Genomic DNA, 19,175 nt, shown 5'->3' on the forward strand with positions numbered 1-19,175 from the left:
CGCGAGACCCGCCCTCCCGGCCCCGCCCCCCGCGCGCGGCCGAAGGAAGCACCTGCCCGTCTTTTTAAAAGGTGTTTATTGATCATATACAAAATAAAGAAAACCTTATATGTCACAAACATACACTATGTACAGCAATAAATACCTGGGCCCGGCCGCGCCGCCCGGACAATAACTTAGCAATAAATACTGCGCGGGGCGGGGCGCCCAGGCCCCGCACCCCTCCCGGCGGCACCCTCCCGCCGCAGCCTCCCGGGCGGCCGCGGTGACCCAGGACCCGCCCTTTCGGCGCCGGGAGAGCGGGGCCCACCGGGCAGCCCTTGTCCTGTGGCCCTAAGATCCAGGAGGCGGCGCTGCACGCGCTCCCGTTTGGTTAAAGGCTTCGGGGACTCGCAGGGCGAGGGGTGGGCGGGAGGGGCTGGGCCGAGGCCGCTGCTCCGGGGCGGGGCGGGGGCAGCACGGGCCCAGGACCCGGGCCAGGCCATCTGCCCATCTGTTCCCGAACCAGGCGGCCAACAGGAAGGCAAAAACGCGCCAAAAAGAATTATTCAGTGGCTTCTGAGGGGAAAAAATCGTTAATGTGTTGGTTCCTTTCACTAAACCACAGCCTAAAAAAGTAACTTCCAGGGTCCCGGGGCGGAAATGGTGCTGTAGGTTGTGGCTCAGGCTTCCCAGCTGTGGAGGGAGCTCTGACCAACCAGCCACCTCGCAGCTGGAGGCCCCCGAGACCGGACCGGACGGGCTGGACCTCCGGGCCTGGAGCTACGGCGGCCCGGGCTGCGGGCTGGGCACTGACCACGGAGGCTGCGGCCGCCCCGCCAGGAGCCAGCCCACTCGTAGCTGCCGCAGGAGCAGCCGTGTCTTCCCACCGGTACAAAGGGCAGTGCCAGCAGCAGCAGCCAGGCCCGGGGGTCTCCTTGGGGCTGGGCTCCGGGCAGGAGCTGACCATGCCCACAGGTTCTGCTCTGAAATCTGAGTCCGTGTTGGGGTGAGGGAGGAGTCGGGTGAGGGCAGGGTGGGAGGGGGGCACAGCCTGGTTTACTTAGTGGACACGTTTGGGATTCTTGGCTCTGGCCAAAGCCCTCGATTCACTGTGTCAGAAAAGTGGAGAGAAAGAGGGAACACAACACACTCACAGCGGGAAAATCTAACCAAGGACCAGAGACACACCAGTCACAGGCGGACACAGAGCCTACTGTGAAGAGACCGAGGTGAAGGGGAGGGTGGAGGGCCCCGCAGGCTGGATGCTCCCCCAGACCCAGGGGCAGCTGCTTCCAGCCCAAAACCCTGCCGGGACATGGCCTCGCCAACTCCAGAAGCTTCTGTAAACCAAACCATGACCTGCAATTTCTGCTCAGCACCACCCACTCTCAACCCCCCTCCTCTCACCTTCCTCAGGCACCTCCGCCCTCCGCCCTCCAGTCCACGGCCCGGCAGATGTGCACAGAGTCGGACCGGCTCCGGGCAGGACATCAGTGGGAGCTGCCCATGGACATGGATGCTGTCCCTCCCACCCCAGGATGGGCAGGACCTCTCTCTAGGGACTGACTGTTACCATGCGATTCCAACACGCTGCCGCCACCGCCACCACCGCCACCACCACCTGTCGCCTGGGTCCTACCCGTCAGAGGCAGCCTGGAGAGGAGGCCACTAAGCCACCTGGCGTCAACAGTCAAAACCTCCACGGCAGGCTGACCCGGCACAGCCAGGACCGCCTCTGAGCAGCCAGGACGCGGAGCAGCCCATCGGGAGGGCAGGAGCCGCCAGCACCCCCTGCTCCCATCCCACAGGCACGCGGGATGAGAACCTCCTGCCCACCAGGTGAGGCCCTGCCAGGCTGCACGTCTGTGCTTTTCAGGGATTCAGGGCCCCCAAGCAGCCAACAGCAACCCCAATAACAGGCCAAGGCCCAGAGACGGCGCGAGCCTCTTGGGGGAGCCCCCGTCACGGGCCACAAGGAGCTCTCCCAGCCAAACCTGGGAGGCCGCTGCCTCCCCCAGCGGCCGGGAGGGGGAGGGGGAGGGGCTCAGCCCGAGAGGGACCTCCGCAGCCGATCATCGGATCCCTGGAAGACACAGATCCCGAAGGAGGCGGAAGACGGCCGAGGCCGAGCTGCCAGCATGTTCAGGGGAGAGGAGGGGCAGCCCTGGCCCTGGAGGCTAGCCCTTGTCTGACACTGTGGAGACCCCCAGGCCCGCAGGCAGGCAGGAGCCACCCCAGGTGGGCCCCCAAACCACCTGGGCCTGCCTAGGAAGCACCGCCCCGCAGCACACACAGTTCTAGGAAAAGGGGGGCCCTGGGTTGCCCCAGCCGAGGCCTGTGGGCAGCCTAGAGGAACAAGCTGGGGTCAGCGGCCGGAGCCGAGCAGGCTGACTGGACACCAGAAGGAAGACGGCGGGGGACAGGCAGCGTGGCCGTGGCCACGTGGGCACCGACCCTGATGCCTTGGTCTGCAAAACCCCACCCAGGGCCAGGGTGGGGGCAGGGAAGCAGCGTGGGGGGCCCCGGGGATAACTCCGTTTCACCTGCCCCGTGGCTGGACCAGCCCAAACCTGACGCACACATGCGAGAGCGAGGGCAGCAGGGGTGGGACCCCCTGGAAGCCTGGGGCGGGCGGGCGGGGGGGGCTGGGGAAGCCGGGCTGGTGGGCACAGACCCTCCCAAACTGCTGGAGCAGGTCCCGCCCGGCACCCCAGCCCCCGCCCAGCAAGCCAGCAGAAGCAAAAGACAACCAAATCCAAAAACAAACACAGGAAAACAGACACAAGTGACACCCACAGGTCAAAGGTCACCAGAAGCACCAGCACAGACGCTGCACAAGACCTCACCAGGCACGGACGACGCGCCCCGGCCGGAAGCGGAGGGGGGATAAGTCACTTTCGGTACAACTGCAAGTCAGCAAGGAGGACGTCGGGACGCGCCTGTGGTCGCTCGCGGCTTGGCTTTTTTTTTTTTTTTCTTTTTTAAACTAAGTTTTATAAATAACATCTGATAACTCTGTGTATATAAAAACTAAACTTCAACAGCCACAAAGACTTGTCTGTAAGTTTACAAGAAAGGGCTTTTTTTTTTTCTTTTTTTAAACTAGCAAAGTTTCTATTATACTTTCTTCCCTTTTCCATTTATAGGGTCAAATGTTCTTGCTTTGTTTTTTTTCTTATTTTTTTGTAAAAAGACAGTTTTATAAATACTCTGCAGCTCTTTTTTTTTTTCCTTTAGCTTTTAAACATATAATTTAATAACTTCGTAAAAGGAACTTCTCTCTTTTAAATAAAGGGCTAGTAACCACACAAATAGGTCATGTAAACAGTGACACGGACCATCGCAGGACACTGGACACACCCTCACGTACGCTCACAACCAGTGATTTGGTCTTGTTCAGTGCAAGGCGCCAGGCAAGCGTGCCCAGGCCCCTGGCCCACGGCCACACGGCGCCCCATGCCCGGCACCCAGGCTGGTGGCCCGCCTGTCCAGGGCCCTCAGGACACCCTGCTCCGAGGAGCAGAGTCCATCTGTGAGTGAACTGCCCAGCCCCCTGCCAGCCCGGCAGCCTTCAGGGCCTGGAGGCCACTCAGGACAGCGAGCAGCCCCTGCCCTGGAGCCCTCCCTGCTCAGGGACACGCGAGTCCCACAGCTCGCTCGCTCCTTCTCTCTGTTCCCCAAGGGCCACCTCTGGGTTCCAGGCCATGTGGCCTTGGGACAAAGGGGGCAGGGGCGAGCGACCCCAGTCACCGCTGAACTGACCAATCCCAACGTACAAAACACACGATGACAACGACGACGAGATCAAGGGCTCAGCCCGGCGCCCCTGGGGTGCAGGTTGTGCTTCGCAGGGGAGAGGAGGAAGGACAGGGAGAGGAGGAGGAAGGGGACAGGGCTGCCGGATGCGCCGCGTGCCTAACGGCCCCTCCCAGACCCGCCTGGGCCAGCGTGCGTCCCTACGACCGGGCGTCCGTCTTGGACTTTACTATTGTGATGACGCTGGTGGCGGCCACTTTGCCAGGGACCAGGGGCCCCAGGCTGGCGGCCAGGGGGCCCCGAGCAGGCGCCACGGGGCCGCGGGCCACGGTCCTGGCGAAGGTCTGCAGGGCCTCGTACTTGGAGCGCAGCGCGTCGAGCTCCAGCTTCATGCTGGCGTTCTCCGAGGCCAGCTTCTCCACCTCCTGCTGCAGCTCCGCCTTCTGCTTCTCCAGCTCCTCCTTCTGCGTCACCCGCTTCACGCGGCAGCTGGCGGCGTAGCCGCGGTTCTTGAGTGTGCGCCGGCGCTGCTTCAGCTGCACGATCTCCTCCTTGGACAGGCCCCGCAGGTGCTGGTTCAGCTCCCGCACCGACATGGTCACCAGCTCCTCGTCCGTCAGGCTGGTGCCATTCTCGCCAGGCTCCCGCTTCACCTGGGGGCACGGGGCACAGGTCACAGCCAGGCAGCCCCCATCCTGGTGCCACCCCAGCCGGGAGGCGCCCACCCTGCCTGCTTACCTTCAAGGCCTTGCTTCCTTTATTGGGGGTCGTCATAACCCGGGGGCACAGCAAGCAGGCACTCTGCAAGACAGGGGGCAGAGGTCAGGGCCCTGGACACCGCCATCCTTGCCCCCACCTGCCCAGTCCCGACACCGGCCGAGGACCGACCTTTGGCCCTGCCTCCCCTGAGCTGGGCTGCTCCCCGACTATCTGCCCCGAGGAAACCCTGGGGAGCCCAGGAGGGTCCAAGGGGAAAGGGGGATTGAAGGGCAGTGAGGGAGGCAGAGGCAAGGAAAGGGGCCGGGGGAGAGGTCAGAGGGTCGAGGGGCCAGCCTAGAAGGAAGCCCTGAGCTTTAAAAATAACCCTGTGTGCACCCCAGAGCGGCTGTTCCTGGCGAGTCATGCTGACTCAGCGCTTCCCTTGCTCCCTCACCGCCTGGCACTCCCCAGGCCGCCAGCCAACACTGCCCCAGGGGGCCAGCAGCCAGAGCAGAGAGCTGTTGGGGCCAGAAAGGCCAGCCTGGCCGACAGCAGGTGAGGGCCGTCGGGCCGGAGCCAGCAGCCCTGCACGTGTGTGCCCAGGGCCCAGCCTCCTATAGCCACTGGCCTACGTCGGCCTGGGTCACAGCCCTGCTCTCACGAAGGCTCAGGGGGTCAGCCCCAACAGGGACTCGGCAGAGGGGAGGACGAGCAGGGTCCCGAGTCTCTCAGATGCCTCACTCTGAAGTGTGGTAAGTGGGCTGTCCAAAGCTTTGGGGGAGCTCCCCACCCTGCAGGTGGCAGGCGGGGCGCCCTGTCGCTGATGGAGTAACCATCCTGTGGCTTTGGGTTGCAGCATCCCGTGCCCCTGCCCCCTGTCCAGGGTGTTTCACAAGAGTGCCCGCAGGAGCCGTTCAGGGGGCCCGCTCAGCCCCTTGGGCCACTGACTGCTCTCAGGCCCCCTGTCCAGAGTCAGCACCCACCTTTCCCACACCCCACCTCCCTTTCTGCTTCCCAAAGCCCTGCCAAGAACAATCCTGCTCGCCTCGTCCTGCGCCTCCTGGCTCAGCCGGCTGCCACCAGATTGGCTGCCCCACCCCCCACTTTGCGCTCCACTTTCCGGGTGCGATGCAGGGAGGTAACTGGCTGCATGGCTGAGACTGACCACAGTCTCCCTCCTGGAAGGAGCCACAAGCTCTTCAGGCAGGTGGCCTGGGGGGCAGGGGGTGCACGTCTTACTCTCCCTGGAAGCTGAAGTGCGGGCTGGGGAAGTGAAGGCACAAGTGGGCTCCATGGCAGGCCCCACCCACCCAGCCTGGCCCCAGGAGGCCCCAGGCGAGAAGGTCCTCAGGGCCAGGCCCTCCCAGCAGCAGGAGTTGGAGGGCAGGGACGCTGCCCCGGGTCCTGCCCCAAAGGAAAAGCCTTGGCACCAGCCTGTCCCACCCCGGTGCCCCCTCCACCCCCAATGCTGAGCGCAGCGGTGACTTCCTGGAGAGATCACACACAAAAGTGCCTCCTCGACAGATTTCACCTCCACAGAAGCCTGGACTCAGCACAAGCGCAGCCAGCGGCCTCCTAATCAAAGGTGTGCGTGAGCGCGGGGGGAGGGGGGAGCGCGGGGGGGGGGGGGGGGGCAGGCCGCGGAGCCAGGGCTGCAGGCCTCGGGGCCTGGCCTCCACCCACCTGAGGACACACACTGACAGGACAGAACAGCCTTGAGATGGACAGGAGCCAGGCAGAGGGGACCCCAAAGTCTGGGCCAAGAGGAGGCTGCTCCATCCCTCTGGCTCATTCAAGCTGGGGCCCAGCCACCCTCCTTCCCTCGCTCCCCAGGGCAGAGTCCGCTCTGTGGATCAGGCCGAGGCGGCCCTGAGCTCCCACAGCCCAGAGTCCCGCAGGAAGGGTGGAGGTGCAGGGAGCTCTACGCCTTTCCCCTGGGCCCAAACTCCAGGCCGTGGACCTGAGCGCTCTGTCCCCCAAGCCAGTCCGGCCTCACTCCCTCCTCCCTCCGACCACCTCCTCCAGAAGCCCTCAGCCACCAAAAGCCACTCGGAGAAAAGTCTAAAACTTAATTTCCACTGAAGCAAAAGTAATGGAGAACCCCTCCAGCCCAGCCGGTGTGGCTCAGTGGTTGAACGTTGACCTACGAACCAAGAAGTCACCTTTTTGACTCCTGATCAGGGGACATGCCCGGGTTGTGGGCTCGATCCCCAGTAGGGGGCATGCAGGAGGCAGCCAATGGATGATGTTTCTCTTTATCCCTCTCCCTTTCTCTTTCTCTAAAAACAAAAATCAATAAAAACATTAACAAAACAAAACAAAAAAGAAAAGAAAGAAAGTCCCCTCCAGGAATCTGTACTTCCCTACGGCATACAATGACGGCCAAACCATCAGCTGAAGTGTTTGAAAACATCTGACATTTCTAAGCCCAGACTCTGTGTGTGTGTGTGTGTGTGTACAGGGTGGGGCAAAAGTCGGTTTACAGTTGTTCGTCTGGAAAACAAGACAACTAATAAATAGTACAAGAATAAACTCCATGTTCCATACACTCAACACTGCAAACCCACTTTTGCCCCGCCCTGTAAGTGTGTGCTGGTGGGGAGCCAATCTCTGCAGACATGAGCCCCTGGGCAAGAGGGGTCCTCGGGGCTGGTCTAGACAAAACACTCCCGCACCCCTAGAGGCCAGGAACTGCCCACCCCCGGGAGAGGCGTCCGGCACACACCACCCTCAAGCGGTCACTCCCCACGGGTCCCCATCATCTGGCCCAACGCCCATCAGGGCCACAGTCTCTGCTCACCTGCACAGCGCTGAGCCCCAACCTCCAGGGGGACAGCTCTGGGGTGATGGGGAACCGAATTCTTCCACCCCAGCCCACCCGCTGTGCCCTGAAGCTCCCACCAGCTGCAGCGTGCACCCACACCCCCAGGCCAGGCTGCAATGGGGGCAGGACCTGCTCACCAAGCACCTTGGTCCCCAATGGCTCAGGCCTGCCGCTTCCTCTCATTGGCAATTTCCTGGTAGAGCCGCACCTGCTTGCCAACTGTCCTGTCCACGGTCACCAGGCCTCAGGACAGGGTGTACTCTGCCCGGCTCTTTCACGGAGCCCTGGGCTCCCCACCGGACCCCACCCTTTCCTGCTCCCGCCACCCCGGCGGCCCCTCCCGCCAGGCCTCCCCGGCCTCTTTCTCCCTCTCTGGTCGGTGTTGCCCTCTCTTCCCCGCCCCTGGGCGCGCGGCCCGGCCGACCAGACCACTCAGGGGAAGCCCGCCCGCCCGCCCCCGGCTCGGCCCCTCTAGGCTCCTCCCCTTCGCTCGCTGGAGGGAACTATTTCCCAGTTTGGGGAACTGTCCCAGACGCGGGTCGCGGCCGGCTGCCAGGGCAGAGCACGCCCGCGAGGGGTGCACCGGCCTGGGGCTGCCCGTCCTCCCGCCGCGGCCCCTCCGCTTCCTGCTCACCACCCGGCCCTCGACTTGAACCTCAGGCCAAACTTAAACGGCGCCCCAACCGTGGGCCTAGCACCACCCGCGCGGCCCCGCGGCCCCGCCACCTCGTGTTCCCTGGCCTTGGAGGCCCCGGGCCCCGGCTCGGATCCCCCGGGCACCGGGAGGAGCCGAGTGACCTCATGCTGATGACTCAGCAAGTCTCCCTCGGGCTCCGGCTCGCGGGCGACGGAGCCGAGCCGGCGCGACCAGGGGCGTCCTAGCGCCCCCCGTGCCGCCCCCCCGCCCCGGCCCGCGGCGCCCGGGAAGGCGCGGTGCAGACACCTGATGAATCAGCAGCTCCGACCCAGGCCGCCCGGCTGCTCCGCGGAGCCCTGGGCGCCCCACTCGACCCCACCCTTTCCTCCCGCCACCCTGGCCGCCCCTCCCTCCAGGGCACCCCAGCCTCCGTGGAGCAAGCCGCGCGCCCGCCCCGCCCGCCGCCCTCGCCGGCCCCGCGGCCCACCCCCCGCACCCCGCGCGCACGGGCCAAGCAGCGCCCTGCCCGGGAGGGAAATCGAGGCACGGTCGCCATCGGGGAGCAGGGCAGACCCGGAGCCAGGGGCGCCCGGCCCGCGCCGCTCGGGTCCGCCGGGAGGAGCCGCGGCCCCGCCGGCTGCACCCTGGCCCGGAGCCCCCGGGCTCCCACGGCCCCCGCCCCCCGTCCGGCCGGGCCCGCAGCCGCACTCACCCACCACACTGCGGGCCGGGCGGGCCGAGGCCGGGGCGGGGGGCGGCGAGCGCTCCGAGGCTGCGCGGGGAGGGACCGCGCGGGGCTCCGCGCCCGGGATGGGGGCTCGCCGCCTGCGCGGGCCGGGCCAAGCTCGCTGGGAAGGCTGGGCCGGACCAGGCTGGGGATCCGCCGCCGCCGCCGCCGCCGCCGCCGCTCCACAGACGTCACATGATGTTTGGTCACGTGGGCTCCATTCATGAAGCGGCGTCGCGACCGGCCGGGGCTTAAAGGGGAAGGCGCGGTGGCGGCGGCGGCGGCGGCGGCGGGGCGTGGTTGCAATGCGCCTGCGCACTTGGGCGCCGTCGCCTTGGCAACGCGCGCCCTGCCCGAGCGGGGTCTCGCGGTTCTAGTCGGGAGCGCGCTCTCCTGAGGCCACGCCCCTTCCCCGGCCCTGGAGGCGGGGCCTAGTGGCCGGTGCGCTGACAATTTCAAGGGCCACGTGTCCAAGGGCCGCTCCGCTCACCTGCGCGGGGCCGGGGTGGGGGTGGGGGGTCTGTGCTTGGGCCACGCCCGAGGCGGGCCGCGCGGGGACACACTCCCACACGCGCGCCAGCCCTGCACAGGCCTCTCGAGGCCACCCTGGCAGACTGGGAGCGGGCGCAGTCATGCTCCTTGTGTTTTCTGTTGTGCATTTTCTTCCGTTTTTCTGGTTTCTCGTCTCTCCCCTTGTCCCCTAAGTGCCTCGTCCGCCCACCCACGTGCGCTGGGCCTTGGTTCTAAGTGGGCCCAGGGGCAGGGGCGAACTGGAGAGGACAGGCATGCGGCTCTGCGATTGGCAGCGCCCCTAGTCACCCCCCGGGGACAGCACCACCTACAGAGCGCTCCGCAGGGGGGTGTGTGTGTGTGTGTGTGTGTGTGTGTGTGTGTGGGCGTGTCAGCCCGAGGCCCAGGCCTCCTCTTGTCTCTATGCTCTGTAACTGTTTGTTATTGTGATCAAAGGGTGAGCCCTCCTGACCCCATAAGGGTTCTGACCCTCAGTAGCTTGGGGGCCTCCCTGGGAGTTAATTTTATGTGTCAACTTGCCTGGGACCCGGGATGCCCAAATAGCTGGCCCAATATACTGCCTGTTTCTGTGAGGGTGTTTTTGCCCGAGATTAACGTTAAGTCGTAGACTTGGACAGATCACCCTCTGAGATGTGGGTGGGCCTCCTCCAAGCAACAGAAGGCCAAAGAGACTGACCGGCCCTGGAGAATTCTGCCTTCAGACTCACCAGCAACATGGGCTCTCCCTGCCTGAGGGCCTGTGAACGGGCACCTCAGCTGTCTGGTATCCAGCCTGCTCGCCACCCTGCAGGGTGGACTTGCTAGCCACTTCCTTATAACCACCTCTATATATGTTCTAATATCTATTTTTTCTGCTTTTCTGGAGAAACCCTAATGCAGCTAGCTCCCTAAGGGCCATCTGCCCCACCTGCCCTTGCCTGGGTAATTTGGGGAGACACGTGCCCCCGTTAAGTCAGGAGGCATGGAGGATGCAGAAGCTGGGGCTGCTCCGCCCGCCAACCCCCCCCCCCCCGCCCTCCCAGCCAACGGTACCAATTTCCATCACACTTCTAGTGACGGCGGCCTGAGGGGCTGACCCTTCCTCTGCTCCCTGGGAGCCCCCTCCCCCCACCCACAGCCGGGCTACCTGGGGAGCAAGGGCTCTCGGCCATGGGCTACTGGCTCAGCCTCTGACATCACACCCGGCCGCCATGACGCTCTGGGCAGCTGGGGCAACCCTCCACACGTGGAGACAAAGTTAGAAGTTAGGGCTGGAAACCAGTTTATTGAACCTAAAAGGCCAGAAGGGGGAGACAGTGGCCTGAGTGCTCCGGGGACCTGGACGGCCACCTGCCCGAGGAGCCCTTCTCAGGTGTCAAGTGGGAGCAAGGGGCAGCTGGCAGCCGGCCAAGAACCGAGGTCCCTCCTCTGAGGTCAGGATGCTGGTCCCCCGACACCGAGGGAGGTGTCCCTGCACGAGGAGGTTGGGGAAGTGGCAGGCGTGGGAGGGGGCTCTCTTCTTGGCTGGACCTTCAGGGCAGGGAACCTTGACCTCTGTGCTTAGGAAGGGGCCAAGCCCCACGACAGCTGACACTGGGAGCTGAACCCCTTCTGAGCTGGGAGCAGAGGAAGGAGGAGGTTGCACTCAGAGAGTCCACCCCTCTTCTGGGCCAGGAAGCGCTCAGGGAGGCTCCCACTGGGAAGTGATGTATCCCCCCCTGGCTATGACCCTGCTAGGCCCAAGTTGACCAGAGCCATGGGCAGGCCACCATGCGGACACGACACCCTGTGTGGCCTGGGCCTAGAGACGCCGGGCGCAGGAGCTCCAAGCCCAGGAGAGGGAAGGCAGAGGGCAGCCCGGTGCGCAGGCGGGACCCTCAGTCCTTCTCGCCCGCCGGGGCCACACTGCGGGGGAGCAGCTTGGAGTGGCCCGAAGCGGCCGGCGCGGCCCCCGGAGGAGAGTCCAGCTTCACCTTGTCCAGGACGGTCTTCTTAATGGCAGCGGGCGAGACCTTCTCCTGGTCGGCCATGGACTGCAGCTCCCTGGAGGGGCAGAGAGGGGGGTTGAGTACCGGGACCCGCCTCCTCCGAGCCCAGGTGTCCACGCGGGAGGAGGGCCCACAGCCCAGGGACAGCGATACCGAGCCTGGACTCCAGACTCCGTGCCGCTCTGGCTTCCTGTCAGCGGTCACGGGCCTCTCGACAAGCCGGTGCCGGCGCCAGGTCCTGCGTTCTAACCTGCTAATCTCCCCAGCCAGGCCCGGAGGAGGGTTATCACCAGTCCACAGAGGCTCCCCGGCAGGACAACGGGGAGGGCACGGTAAACCGCACCCCAGAGAACCTCAGGGCTCCCTGTGCCCTGCCCACCACCAGGCCAGAGCTCGATACACATCTGCTGAGTGAGGGGCTGAGCAGACTCGAATGTTAGCGGCTGAGCCAGCAGCCCATGGCCAAGAGCTTCCCAGATAGGCAGGCTGTGGGTGCGGGGTGGAGGGGAGGGCTCGGTGTGCGGGCTGGGAGTGGGGGGCGGGCGGCGGGGCCCACCGGGTGCGGATGCAGGAGGCCTCCACGGCGTTGATGAGCAGGGAGCGGAAGCCCCCGCTCTCCAGCACGTGCAGGGCGTGGATGGTGGCGCCTCCAGGGGAGCAGACGTTGTCCTTGAGCTGCCCTGGGTGCTGCTCCGAGTCCAGCAGCATCTTGGCAGCACCCTGCGTGGGGGAGACAAGAGAGGATGTCGGCTGTGGGGTGCCCATCCACATCCGCACGACATGGCGCCCAGCCCCGCCACTGAGGCACACGCTGACGACCGGCCCCTCCGTTCCAGGGCACTAGCCTCATGCCCAGCAAGGAGTGGCCCCACCAGAGGGTCAGGGACAATACTGACCAGCAGAGCCTGGGCCCCGAGGCGGACTGCCAGGCGCCTGGGAAGCCCCATCTTCACGCCCCCGTCAGCCAGGGCATCGAGGGCTGTGAACGCCTGCGGGGAGAGGGCGCCTAAGCCAGGGTCCCCTGGCGAATTCTCCGGGCAATGGTTGTCCAGCAGCTCTGCCCAAAGTGGCCAGAGCAGGGAGGAGGGGAAGGACCGGAGCAGGGAGCAGGGAGGAGGGGGAAGGACTGACGAAGGCACCGGGAGGTCCTCCCACACCCCCAGCTGCCCCCTGCCAGGCCCCAGCCACCGCCCGCCTGCACCCGGTCCAGTCCTCACGTAGGCGGGCCCGCTGCCACTGAGCCCCGTGACGGCGTCGATCAGGTCCTCCTCCACCTCCGCGCAGAAGCCCACGCTCCCCAGCAGCTGCTCCAGGAGCCGGCCGTCCTCCACGTCAGCGTGGGTGCCCGTGGCGTACACGGTGGCCCCCTCCCGCACCACCACCGGCGTGTTGGTCATGCAGCGGATGACTTTGGGTGCCGGCTGGAACGCCCTGAGCTTCTGTAGGAGAAACCAGCGGGGTGTCCCGCCCAGCCCCGGGCCCAGCAGGGGGCGCTGGGTGAGGGTGAGACCGGGCTCATCCACCTGAGCATTTCCTGAGTTCTCACTGGGGGTGGGGCCCACACGCCCATTTCACAGATGGAGAACCCCCGCAAATCGAGGGCCGGAGGCCTGGCCTCTCTGCACACACTCCCACCCGCTCTCCACACCCCGGGCCGCAGCCCCACCTTCTCGATGCTGCTGATGGTGACGCCGGCCGCGCAGGACACCACGATGTGCCGGCTCTCGATGTGGGCGCCGACCTCGTCCAGGATGAAGGGGATGATGTGCGGCTTTACTGCCAGGAAGAGCACGTCGCTGTGCTGCACCGTCTCCTTGTTGTGGGGCGTCAGGTTCACCCCCATTTTCTGTGGGGAATGCCGGGGGGGCTCAGCCTGCCCTCGTAGCTGGCCGGACCCCCAGCATCTCTCTCAGCCAAGAGCCATCATGTGGACCAGCACAGAAGCTGCTGGGGTGTGGGCATGGCCAGACCTGGGGCTCAGGGAAAGGGGCTGTGACACCCCAACCGCCCCTCCCACCCAAAAGTAGAGGAAGCGCCCGGCGCGCGTGGCTCAGTGGTTGAGCATTGACCTGTGAACCAGGAGGTCAGGGTGCGATCCTGGTCAGGGCACATGCCCGGGTTGCAGGCTCAATCCCCAGTGTGGGGTGTGCAGGAGGCAGCTGACCAATGTTTCTTTCTCATCACTGATATTGCTCTCTCTCTCTCCTTCCTCTCTGTCCCAGCCTCAGCCCCCCACCCCACCCCCCTGCCTCTGTGGGGTGAGTGGTGGCCCCAAGCTGGGCACTTGCCCACCCTCGGGTCTGGATGTCTAATCAGCTACAGTGAACCCAAACTATATCAGCGCCAGAAGTGTCTGGCCTGGCCCCACACTGGCCCCATCTGTCTGGCCCCCCAGCACCCCTTTCCTGACATCACCCCCTCTCCACCGGCTGCACATCACCCAGGTCCCAGAGCCGAGCAGGGTCTCATGGTGTCCCCCTGGGGCCACTACTCCTGGCCCTCCAGGGTCAGGCGCCCCCCCCCCCATGTCAGATCCGCTGACTGGCCCAGTCACCCAGCACTTACCCTGAGGGCGGAGACCGTGGCCAGGTCCATGTCTGGAGAGCTGGCCATGATCTTGTGGGCGGCCAGGACGCCTGCAGGAACAGTTCCCCCCTCAAGGCCGTTCCCAGGAGGGAGAGCAGAACCCCCACCACCCAGGGTGAGAGCAACCCCGCCCCCCAAACACCTTGGGACTGCCATGTCCCACAGGCGTATTATGGAGACCCCCCTCTTCCCGCCCCCCTGCAGAAGGGGGCGCCCTCCCGGCCGCAGGACCTACCTGCCGCCGTGAACCCCTTGGCCAGGGCAAAGGCCAGCTGGCCCGCCCCGATGAAGCCCACGCTCATGGCGTCCGACGCGCCCACGGCCCTCGGAGCTGCCCCTTGCGCGGTGGGAACTGCGGGGGAGGCGGGGCAGGATCCGGCGCCAGAAGTTAGGGGGGCAGTGGCAGGCCGGGCCACTCCACCGCCTGCAGGCGCCACCCCCTCCCCCAAACCCGTCTAACTTCCCCCTGGGCTGCCCGACAGCCCCGGAGCCCCGGGCACTGCCCCGACTCCCACCTACAGCGGGGACCCGGACCCCGATTCCCAGCTACAGCGGGGTCCCCGGCTTAGCTCCCCGAGATCCCGCGCACGTGGAGCAGGAAGGAGCGCGCCGGCCTGCAAAGGGGTCGCGGGGCGGCGGGCGCCTGAAGGCCCCCAGGGGCGAGCGCCTCCCGCCCCGGCTCCCCCCGCCCGGGCCGGGACCCAGACGCGCCGCCCCGCCCGGCAGCGCTCTCGGCCGCAGGAGCCGACCCCGCGGGGCGCCCAGGTACCGGGTTCTCCAGCGCAGGTCGCCCCCCACCCACCGAGCGGCGCCAGCCACGCGGCATCTCCGCCCCGCGGCCCCGCCTCCGACGCCCCAGCCAATCCGCAGCGCGGCCATTCGGACGCTGACCAATCAGAGGGTGCGGGTGGCGGTGCGGGGGGGTTGCATCATCCACTCGCCGTGGCCCCCGCCCCCGCCGGCCCGGCTTGGTCGCCCCGCCGCCCCCCCACTCCCAGGTGATCCGGGACCCCCGCCCCTCCGGATCCACGCCTATTGGGACCCTGCACCCCGGACCCGTGCGACGAGAACGCTGCACCCTGGAAACCCCACCCCGCGCCCGCGCCCCCCAGCAGCGGGTCTCCTGGAACCGCCCAGCCCCGTGCGTCCCGTGGAACCCCAGCCCCTTGGGCGCTCGCCCCCCCGAGATCCGGGCCCGCAGGCCCATACGTGGGGACTGAGCGCGGGGGTAAGGGGCGGCGGGAGTGGGGTCCCCACCGCGGGGGGCGCTGGCCGTGATCCCAGACCTGCTGCCTGCGGGCCACCGCGCGGAGGAGCCCTGCTGAGCAGAGCTTTGCTGGCGCGCTCGGTGCGAGGTGTGTGTGCGCGAACAGTTTGCCGGAGGGAAACATTTAACGTGGATCGCTAGTGGGATGCTGTTTCTTGCCGCTTTCAAGTTCTGTGTGTGCTGTTTCCAGCTTGTCTGGGTTTTATTCAGTTGTACCAGGAGGCTGCTCAGGCGCCCCGGGAAGTCTAGGTCCTGCCCCCCAAGACCCTGCTCCTTGCACCGGGAGCTTCTCCCCGCCGGTCTCTCTGGGCCAGGCCCCTCTGAAAGCTGCATGACCCTGGGTCATAGGCCTGTTGCCATGCCCACCTACCCGACAGGCAGCTTCGGCAGGTGGCAAACAGAGGAAGGTGACCCCAGCGCCCCCCAGCTTCATGGAGCACCCCAGTCTCTCCTGACGTCTTGTCTGCCGGGCCCCTGGAAGCCCTTGGCCCTGGGTCTTAGGGAGCACATGGCCGCAGCGCCCCCACCCCCACCAGGACGCGCTCAGGGCTCATCTGAGCCGAGTCTGAGTCCTTGTTGGGTTTGGGAAGGTCTGGGGTCCCAGGCAGCAGCAGGATCCAGGCCAAGGAGGAAGGGACCCTTGTGGACAGCTCGCTGCCCACAGGAGAAGGGGTGAGCCCCCTGTTTGATCAGTTCTGCAAATGAAATGACAAGTTGTCCCAGAACCTATTCTCAGAATCACTCCGCGCTGGTGCCCAGAGGCAGGCTGGGCCTTTTCTTTGACGCGGCGACCAGGGCCCTGTGCAGCGGGCGATCGGGTGCCAGGCCCGTCGGGGCCACTAGTCCTCCCTCCCCCCCCCCCCCCCAGGAAGGGGCTGCTTGGGGAAGCGGCCCGGACACAGGCCCAGCCCTCCTGACCGTCCGTCACCAGAGAATGGAACCCTCTTCTTTAAAAAGTAGTTTTTTTTTCTTTTAAAAAAATGTTTTTATTGCTTTTTAGAGAGAGAGAGGAAGAGGGAGAGAGAGAAACATCATCCATTGGCTGCCTCCTGCACGCCCCCTACTGGGGGTCGAACCTGCAACCGCAGCATCTGCCCTGGCCTGAATCCAACCAGGGACTTCTTGCTTCATAGGTGGACGCTCGGCCGCTGAGCCACACCGGCTGGACACAAAGTGCTGTTTTCCAGTTAATAACGGCCAGTAACTCCCTGGAGCCGAGGGAGGCCTCCGGTCCAGGGGCAGTGTCGGCAGGAGCACCCCCTCTGTCCCCCATCGGACCTGCGACAGTTGGTGTGGGCGGGGCACTGGGGCCGCGGCCTCTGGCCAGTGCCCTCTGGACGGTGCGGGGACTGGGAAGCCGGTGGCAGAGAACGCGTTCCGGAAGTTTGGCTGGAAAAGGAAGGACGACTGTGGCCCGTAGGCTCCTTGTCACCTGGAAATGTCCCCCCAACCCCAACCCTCCCTCAGACACGGGCTGCTGCCCTCTTCGGGGATCTGCTGTGGAGCCTGCCCCACTGCCCCCTGGGTAAAGGGCCCCTCGAGTGCCCTCCCCACGGCGGGGCCCATTGTCTCCCACTCCGCTGGGTGCCTGCGCCTGAAACCTGCTTGGGTCCCGCCACCCACAGTGGGCAGCACCCCTCTGTCCCCCGCTGGGGCCCGGCACCCCTGCTGGGGTGTGGGTGACGGGCAGTGCTGAGTGCCGCCGGGGCGGGGGGGGGCGGAAGCTTGGTGTTATCCCCTCTCCCCCCACGCTGGCTCTCACCGAGGGAGAGGACCGAGGCTGCTCTCTCCCCGATACCCTGGGCCCCCGGCCGCCTCCTCCCCTGCCAGGCAGGGTCAGGCTCTTCTCCGCTGAGGAGGGGGTGAGGGGGGCCCAGGAGGTGCAGACTGCTGGCCAGAGCCGGGCGCAGGTCAGCGCTGGCCTTTATTTCCTGCTCAGGACCCTGGGCGAGAGGCCGGGCTGAAGGGCCCTGTGCTGGGGCCTGCCCCGGCCGGGCTCTCAATGGAGGAAGCTGGCTGGACGACGGCCCCAGTGGGCCCTGGTGGTCAGCGGCCAGGCGAACGGACACTTGAGCAGATGGAGGTCGTGGGCCGTGAGCACCAGGGAGGCGCGGGGCCGGCTCCGTGTCCCGTGGCTGCCCTGGGCCAGCCTCCCCTGGGCCACAGCAGGTCCTGGTGGGGCCGGTGGCGGGGCCGGCCTGGTGGGAACCAGCTACTCCTCGGCTGGCCCTGGCCACTCCACCGTCCTGGCTCCGTTCCCCTCTCTCTGGCCAGTGGAGGCCGGTGGGTGAGCTGGGGTCATGGTTCCGGCTCCTTCCCCTTGAGCTGCACGGCCCCCGGCCCCCGCGGGCCTGGCTGCCTGCTCAGGAGCTGCCCCCTGAAGGCAGGAGGCCGGCCCCCAGGCCCTGCCCCGGCCCAGCTCTGTCCACACGCCCGGCTCCTTTCCAGCCCCTCCCCACAGCCCTGGGAATTGTCTCTGTTCAGCTTCACTTAGGTTCCGCCTGAATGTGGGCTCCCGACCGCAATGGACACGGGGCTGCCCAAACCCTCCCCCAGGGAACCCATGTGCAGAGTGCGTCCAGCAGGCCTGCCTCCCGAGCTCCTGCTAAGCAACAGGGACCATCCCGGAGCCGGAGGCCAAGCCCTGGAGAGACAGAGACAGGGAGAGACAGAGACAGGGAGAGACAGAGATAGGGAGAGAGACAGAGACAGGGAGAGACAGAGAGGGAGAGAGACAGAGATAGGGAGAGAGACAGAGACAAGGAGAGAAACAGGGAGGGGCTGGGAGCGCCTGGTGGAGGTCCTCTGGGGTCCTGCTCAGGCTCCCGCTCCCCGTCCCCCCCGCCCCCCGAAGCTGCCTTCGCTGCCAGGAGTCCTCTGAGTGGCTGTGCGGGGCCTCCCCTGGCCGCTCCCTCGCGGTGCCCAGCACCCAGAGCAGAGGCGGCGGGCCTGGGCTACGGGCTGGGCACGAAGCGGATCCTCTGGGAGTAGGCCAGGTCGGCCACGTAGAGCAGCAGGTTGACGTAGGTGAAGGCGGCCACCACCAGCTGGCTGTCCCAGGCGCAGCGGCCCCGGGGGCAGTCGGGGGGCCGCCTGGGCTCGCCGTACTTGGGGTCGAAGCAGAAGACAGGCCAGATGACGGCGGCGCTGAGGTAGAGGAGCACAGCCAGGAAGGTGTACACGGCCACAGAGCGCTCGAAGGGGCCGCCCGGGCCGCCCGTGTGGCCCAGGACGCTCAGCGCCACCACGGCCACCGTGGCCAGGAAGCACAGGCTGTAGACGGCCACGCACCACTGGGTGGCCGCGTAGCGCCGGTAGCCGCTGTCCTGGACCAGCGCCCCGAAGATGATGCAGGCCACAAAGGCCTGGACGATCTTCAGGAGCCCAGACACCGTGGCCATGTAGCTGGCCACCTGGCCGGGCCGGGCCCGGGTCAGGGCCACCTCGGCCGCGTAGGCCAGGAACAGGAGCCCTGCGAAGACGCTGGCGGCCAGACGGAAGTCCCGGGCGGCGCAGCCCGCGGGCTCGGGCGGGCACTGCAGACGGGCGAAGTACAGCGGGTAGAGGACGGCCGCCGTGGCTGACAGCAGCGTGGCCAGCATGGCGAAGGCGGCCGTGAAGTTGCCCCAGGAGAGGCGCAGGCAGCCGTGCAGCCGGGTGACCTCGCAGGCCACCACCAGGCCCGAGAGGGCGAAGCAGAAGACCCAGGCGGCCATGCAAAAGGTGCCCTGCAGGCCCGCAAAGCCGCCGCGGTGCGCCACCAGGCTGAAGGTGGCGCAACCGAAGGCCAGCTGCAGCACCCGGGCTGTGCCCACGGGGGACACCACTGCGCCCAGGTGCAGGTACCCGCCCCCGGGGGGCTCCATGGTGCTGCCCATCGCACAGGCCGCCTCCTGGCCTCACACCGCGCCTGGCTGCCGGGGTTCCTGCCGGGGCGGTGGCCGCTGTGCCTCCTTCAGCACGGAGGTGCCGGTGCCAGTGGCTGCAGTGGCAGTGACATTGCAGGGAGCAGCCGCTCCGCCTGGTGTGGGGGGGCCGGCCCAGCGCTATAAATAGGCGGAGTGTCAGAGCCTGGGAATAGCAGCCAGTCCCCATTCCAGGGGGACACCTGACCCCTGTGCCCCAGGCCAAGCCCCTGCCAGGACCATTAACCCCTTGGCTGCTGGCTCCGCCTCCTTCACAGCACCTGCCTCTGTCTG

At 66.4% G+C, this 19,175-nt stretch overlaps 3 protein-coding genes across 10 annotated transcripts; all 3 read right to left on the minus strand.

The window, feature by feature from the left end:
- Positions 1 to 59: 59 nt before the first annotated feature.
- On the minus strand, positions 60 to 8,857 carry MAFG (MAF bZIP transcription factor G). Of its 6 annotated transcripts, none has more exons than XM_059671556.1 (3): positions 8,611 to 8,857; positions 4,477 to 4,539; positions 60 to 4,391 (listed from the first exon to the last, which is right to left on the minus strand). In XM_059671556.1, exons 1-3 carry the CDS (start codon positions 8,848 to 8,850, stop codon positions 3,939 to 3,941), a joined length of 756 nt encoding a protein of 251 aa, XP_059527539.1. In that variant the 5' UTR covers positions 8,851 to 8,857; the 3' UTR covers positions 60 to 3,938. The 6 variants fall into 6 exon arrangements, with proteins under 6 accessions (XP_059527539.1, XP_059527542.1, XP_059527540.1 ...); XM_059671559.1 differs by having other exon boundaries at positions 8,615 to 8,736; XM_059671557.1 differs by lacking the exon at positions 8,611 to 8,857 and adding an exon at positions 7,406 to 7,589.
- A 1,543-nt stretch (positions 8,858 to 10,400) lies between these two features.
- On the minus strand, positions 10,401 to 14,541 carry PYCR1 (pyrroline-5-carboxylate reductase 1). 3 transcript variants are annotated; one of them, XM_059671564.1, is made up of 8 exons: positions 14,479 to 14,541; positions 13,945 to 14,061; positions 13,689 to 13,759; positions 12,790 to 12,969; positions 12,341 to 12,562; positions 12,020 to 12,112; positions 11,680 to 11,843; positions 10,401 to 11,178 (listed from the first exon to the last, which is right to left on the minus strand). In XM_059671564.1, the coding sequence occupies exons 2-8, from the start codon at positions 14,009 to 14,011 to the stop codon at positions 11,013 to 11,015; spliced, it is 963 nt and encodes a 320-aa protein (XP_059527547.1). In that variant the 5' UTR covers positions 14,012 to 14,061; positions 14,479 to 14,541; the 3' UTR covers positions 10,401 to 11,012. The 3 variants fall into 3 exon arrangements, with proteins under 3 accessions (XP_059527547.1, XP_059527548.1, XP_059527549.1); XM_059671565.1 differs by lacking the exon at positions 14,479 to 14,541 and adding an exon at positions 14,225 to 14,444; XM_059671566.1 differs by lacking the exons at positions 12,020 to 12,112; positions 14,479 to 14,541 and having other exon boundaries at positions 13,945 to 14,160.
- A 3,389-nt stretch (positions 14,542 to 17,930) lies between these two features.
- Positions 17,931 to 18,975, minus strand: MYADML2 (myeloid associated differentiation marker like 2). Its single transcript, XM_059671567.1, has one exon. The coding sequence runs from the start codon at positions 18,852 to 18,854 to the stop codon at positions 17,931 to 17,933; it is 924 nt and encodes a 307-aa protein (XP_059527550.1). The 5' UTR covers positions 18,855 to 18,975.
- Positions 18,976 to 19,175: the final 200 nt, after the last annotated feature.

The sequence above is a fragment of the Myotis daubentonii genome, chromosome 16 (assembly GCF_963259705.1).
Source record: "Myotis daubentonii chromosome 16, mMyoDau2.1, whole genome shotgun sequence".
Taxonomy (NCBI): domain Eukaryota; kingdom Metazoa; phylum Chordata; class Mammalia; order Chiroptera; family Vespertilionidae; genus Myotis; species Myotis daubentonii.

Coding starts and splice junctions, on each gene's coding strand:
- MYADML2 (XM_059671567.1), bottom strand. CDS start 18,854: ATGGGCAGCACCATGGAGCCCCCCGGGGGCGGGTACCTGCACCTGGGC.
- PYCR1 (XM_059671564.1), bottom strand. CDS start 14,011: ATGAGCGTGGGCTTCATCGGGGCGGGCCAGCTGGCCTTTGCCCTGGCC. Junction 13,760..13,944: donor CAAGGGGTTCACGGCGGCAG/GTAGGTCCTGCG, acceptor CTGTTCCTGCAG/GCGTCCTGGCCGCCCACAAG. Junction 12,563..12,789: donor CCATCAGCAGCATCGAGAAG/GTGGGGCTGCGG, acceptor TTTCTCCTACAG/AAGCTCAGGGCGTTCCAGCC.
- MAFG (XM_059671556.1), bottom strand. CDS start 8,850: ATGAATGGAGCCCACGTGACCAAACATCATGTGACGTCTGTGGAGCGG. Junction 4,540..8,610: donor CCCGGCCCGCAGTGTGGTGG/GTGAGTGCGGCT, acceptor CCTGTCTTGCAG/AGTGCCTGCTTGCTGTGCCC. Junction 4,392..4,476: donor AAGGAAGCAAGGCCTTGAAG/GTAAGCAGGCAG, acceptor CCGTGCCCCCAG/GTGAAGCGGGAGCCTGGCGA.